The sequence below is a fragment of the Solanum tuberosum genome, unplaced genomic scaffold (genome assembly GCF_000226075.1).
Source record: "Solanum tuberosum cultivar DM 1-3 516 R44 unplaced genomic scaffold, SolTub_3.0 scf00247, whole genome shotgun sequence".
In the NCBI taxonomy this organism is placed as follows: domain Eukaryota; kingdom Viridiplantae; phylum Streptophyta; class Magnoliopsida; order Solanales; family Solanaceae; genus Solanum; species Solanum tuberosum.
The window spans coordinates 29,902-34,696 of NW_006239171.1; the positions used below are offsets into that span (position 1 = coordinate 29,902).

The window sequence follows — 4,795 nt, forward strand, 5'->3', positions numbered from 1 at the left end:
CTTATTTTATAATTTACTTGTGAAAGAAAAAATGTCCAAGGTGAGAACATTTTTCTTATTGGTTTCATGTATATGAGTGTCTATGGAAATTCTTTGTGGGACTGAAAATGTCATTGTCTCTTCCTTCTATGCCAAAATAGTGAATTTTGAAGTTTTATTCAGTAAATTCAATGATAGAAAGTTTTGTAATGCCAGTCATTCTAACTATTTTTTTGTTTGAATGGATTGTTGTCATTTTTTTCACGTTTTGAATGAATTGTTTCTTTTATTTTTATGTATGGTTAATAACCGAAAAACCGAACCAAGACCGAAAACAACCAAACCGATAAATGTATATTATATTTGGTTTGGTTTGGTTTTCATAATTTTAAAACCGATTAAGTTGGTTTGCTTTTGGTTTTGACCAATAACCGACCCAAACCAAACCGTGAACACCCCTACCCACAACTATAATGTTTTATCATAATATATTCAAAATCTTAGATGGTTAATTTCTTTCATTTTGTTAAAAAGGGGAACTTTCAGATCTAGCCACTTAAAAATAGCTTAATTACGCTCCATATCTATAGTTTGCTAATTACGATTCGTCGTTACATATTTAGGGAGGAAAGTGGTGAGCGAGATTGAGAGAGGAAGGAGAGAGGCAAGCAGAGAGGTGAATTATATATGTATATCGGTTAGATAATTGTATATATGTAATTGCTATACATATGTATTTGTATATCTAACGATCGAGATTGGGAGAGGGAGGAGAGAGATTAGTGCAATTGGGAGAGGGAGGAGAGAGACGAGCGAGAGAGGGCAATAATTTGTATAATTCATATCTTGTTTGTATAATTTGCAGGTATGTTTGAATAATTTGCGTATTTTTGTATAATTGAGTAATATAAAGTTTGAAATTATACAAATATGATAAAACTCAAAATAGCGAATCAATACAAACAGAAACATAGGAACTTTAAACAATTATACAAATTATATTATACAAATTACACTATATAATTTATATTCTACAAAATACAAAAACTACACGTTTATACAAACTTTAAAAAGTTATATACAAAAAGATTGAATGTATATGGTGATAAAACTGAAATATCAGTGGATATCATCATCATATACAAATACAAATATAAATTAAACAAAAAATGGTTAGTTGTGAATTATACAAATGTGGTGAATTATACAAACGTGACTAATTATTAAAACTCAAAGTCAGCTCACGTAATTAATGGTTAATGTTAGTCGCGAGTGATAATTATAGCAAACTATGCTATGCTGACTAATTAAGTAATATAAGTTTGCTTAACGATGTAATTTTCTCTTTTTAAAATAACTAACATCATGCGTTAGTGGAGTCCAACACAAGGACTGCACCCAAGGGGTAGAAGGTAGGCAGCCTATCTTAATGCAGGTATTAGTGCCTACTTCGAATATCCAAATTCATGTCCTATAGGTCACATAAAAAACCATACCAATGATTCAAGACTCCCGTTCCGAATGAACATTTAAATTAAATCATTGTTATTTTTCATTTTTCTTTAGATTTAATTTAACATTATTACTTTGCAGTTCCAGTGAAAAAAATGAGTAGGCAACTTTCGTTAGAAATCATGGTAATCACGTAATAAATTTACATTATATGGAAACACTAAATAAACGTGAAAAAATACTTGACAAATTGACTCATAATATGAAAATAATAGATAAATATACTCATAATATGAAAATATTAAATAAAAATAACAAAAAAAAATTTCTTTAGATTCAATTAAACATTATAAATAAGAAGACAACATTTGTTAGAAACCATGGTAATCACGTAATATATTCATATAATACAATAACACCGAATAAACGTGACAATACACTTGAAATAGAGTCATAATATAAAATTGTTAATACATGTGACAACAATAAGACTTATGGTATGAACATATCAAATGAATGTTACAATACTCGTGAAATATTTTTGTCCAAAAAAAAAAAAAGAAACGCACTTACACACCTACTATAAATTATACAATTATTCCTCTCAGAATTGCTCAACCTTATACAAAAAAACATCTTTTCTTCTGTGATGGAAAATGAGCCCAAGAAAGGTAAGCAAAAGATTGAGATGCAGTTAATTGAGTCTGAGAGAGCACGCGCTATAAGTTTTTCCAAAAGGAAAAAAACCTTGTTTCAAGATGCAGAAAAGCTTGCAACTCGGAGCGGAGATGAAGTTGGTGTTATGCTCTTTTCACCAGGTGAAAAACCATTTTCTTATGGTTCCACAAGTATAGAAGAAATAATTGATAAATTTTTAAAAGTGAAACTAGAGCAACGTGATCATGCTGAGGGAAAATCTGTTGGATTTGGGGCATTTAAAGATCTTCGCAAAGAATTGCAAGAACTTAACGAGAAAGAAAGAAGACGAATATTAATGTATAAGATTATGCACCCTGGCTCAGAAATACCTTCGGATAAACACATGGAGGAGAAGAAGGTGGCAATGTTGTTGTGGGTAAAGGAAATTTTAAATGAAACAAAAAGTGCTATTTTGAGCAAGCATTTCAAGTTTGATTTAAATGTTCTCCCTGAGCCAGAAGAACACGAGAGTTCTTGAACTCATAATTCTCATGGAGTTGGTAACTGAAAATCTTGATATTTGAGCTATACTTGTAGAAGTTCTTATCAGTGATCGAGTATGCTAATAAGATTTTCTCTATTATTAAGTCACTTTTTAGTCTTCAAATATCCATTTATATGAGGTTTTAGGCCACAAAATAGAAGGTTATGGAGCTTTTATATTATTAAGTCAAATATTTTTTGTTTGTTTTATCTTTAGACTTTAATGATGCTTTGTGTTGTCTAGAATGGTAAATCAATTGAAATATTTTATTGAAGTAGTAAATAGTGTAAAATTGATGGATCAAAGAAAACTCTAGTATACTCATTTATTTGTTTTATGTTTCCATCTTTGTCAAGTTTAGTGCATTTACATTTACATCAAGATTAGCATTGTGAGATGGTGAGTCTCTATAATATGAGCTTCTCGAATATTTATTGATTTTATTAGTATATTCAATATGTCAAGAGGGATTGCGCTTGAATTTTCAACTCAATACAAGTAATAGAAAAGAGTTTTTATTTATTTATTTTGGAGCACATTAGCACCCAATACAAGTATGTATGGCACCCGAAACTATTACATATGCCATACAAGTGTGATGCAGTTTGCTTATCCAAAGGGAAGGTAATTAGACATGAGAAATTTATATAGATTGAGAGTCATTTTTTTAGAAGTGGGAAAATTGTTGTGTTATTGCAATAATAAGAATAAGAATTTTATTCTTTATTTTTAATAATAAAAAAAATTATTTTATTTTATATTAAATTTAAATATTTTAATTATGTTGAGATGAGCTAATATTAAGAATTTGAATAAAAAAAAAAATTCTTATAAAAAATATAAGAAATAACTGATGACTAAAAGAATTTATTTAAATTAAATTTGGATTGAGTGTTTTTTTAGACCAAAAGGTGGAAGGAGGGGTATCTTTGAAGCAAAAACAAAGGTGGAGGGTATTTTTAGACCAACTCGTGGAAGGAGGGTATTTTTGAGTCATTTCCAGTAGGTTAGGAGTAATCTTGGCCCTTTTCCCATCATTATAAACAGAAACACAGTTTAGACAACTAAAAAATTGAGTTTCGATAAACTCAACCCAATAGTGAAAATAATTATGTAGAATAACCCCCAAAGGATTCAGTTGTCACTAAACAATTAACATACCTCAACCATGAAAAGTAACACATAGCCGGACTCTAGTCCTTACCCTGACTCACCTTAATATGGTCCATATCCCACATGATCACATACAAGTAACCAAGACTACTCAGAGATCCAACATGCAACAATTACATTGATAAAAGTAAACTAGGTTCACTCATGAAACCATAAACACATACTTGGTCCTATCAAGGGACCCAAACTCAAACTATTAGCGTACCGACGTGGTATTCGAGCCATCCGTAGTTAGTGTACCAGCATGGAACCCGAGCCAACCATATGTGGATATCCTCGTTCCAGGCGTGGTAACCAAGCCAAATATTAGTATATATATACCAGACGTGGTATTTGAGCCAACTATGAAGATATCTTGTACAAAGCGTGATACCCGAACCAACCATCAAACACGGACAATCATGCACAATCACAAACATGATGAACCATAACACTTGAAACCATAAGTCACATAACTAGTTCATTGGATGAGATTATCAACATGCTTAACTACATATGTTTCCTATGTATTCCTTACCATGCCTTGCACAATGATAGTACAAATTGTGGACATGCATACACACATAATCAGAAACGTACAACCATCCTAATAAAGAACTCAAGGCAATCAAGAACGGGAGAACCATCCTCTAGTAATTACTTCATCTCCACCCTAACAACACATAACAACATTTCTAACCATATATATTATGTGCCCAAAATCCTTTTACATGCCATTTCCGAACATCTACATGATATAATATAGTAATACGGGTCTATACAATGCAATTGAAAGAAACCTAGCCTACCTGGTTGTCAAGTAACAATTGGTGAATCTTGCCCAAGAATTTGACTCCACGGATATCACGACCTAACCCACCAGGCCATGCAGGCACCTAATATAACAGCTAGATAGGAGAACCCTTATTACCTAAACCGGTTAAAACATACAAAAAAATAAATAATTTTCTATTAAAGGCTCATTAAACATATTTTTTTTAAATCAAACTTTAAATGACTTCTTATATG

General features: G+C 31.2%; 1 protein-coding gene across 1 annotated transcript; it reads left to right on the forward strand.

Annotated features, from left to right (window-relative positions):
• The first annotated feature begins 2,080 nt into the window (after positions 1-2,080).
• LOC107062616 (agamous-like MADS-box protein AGL29) lies at positions 2,081-2,608 on the forward strand. The gene has a single exon (XM_015313470.1). The coding sequence runs from the start codon at positions 2,081-2,083 to the stop codon at positions 2,606-2,608; it is 528 nt and encodes a 175-aa protein (XP_015168956.1).
• Positions 2,609-4,795: the final 2,187 nt, after the last annotated feature.

What these genes read in the sequence shown, in the direction of transcription:
- LOC107062616 (XM_015313470.1), top strand. Translation starts at nt 2,081, where the DNA reads ATGGAAAATGAGCCCAAGAAAGGTAAGCAAAAGATTGAGATGCAGTTA.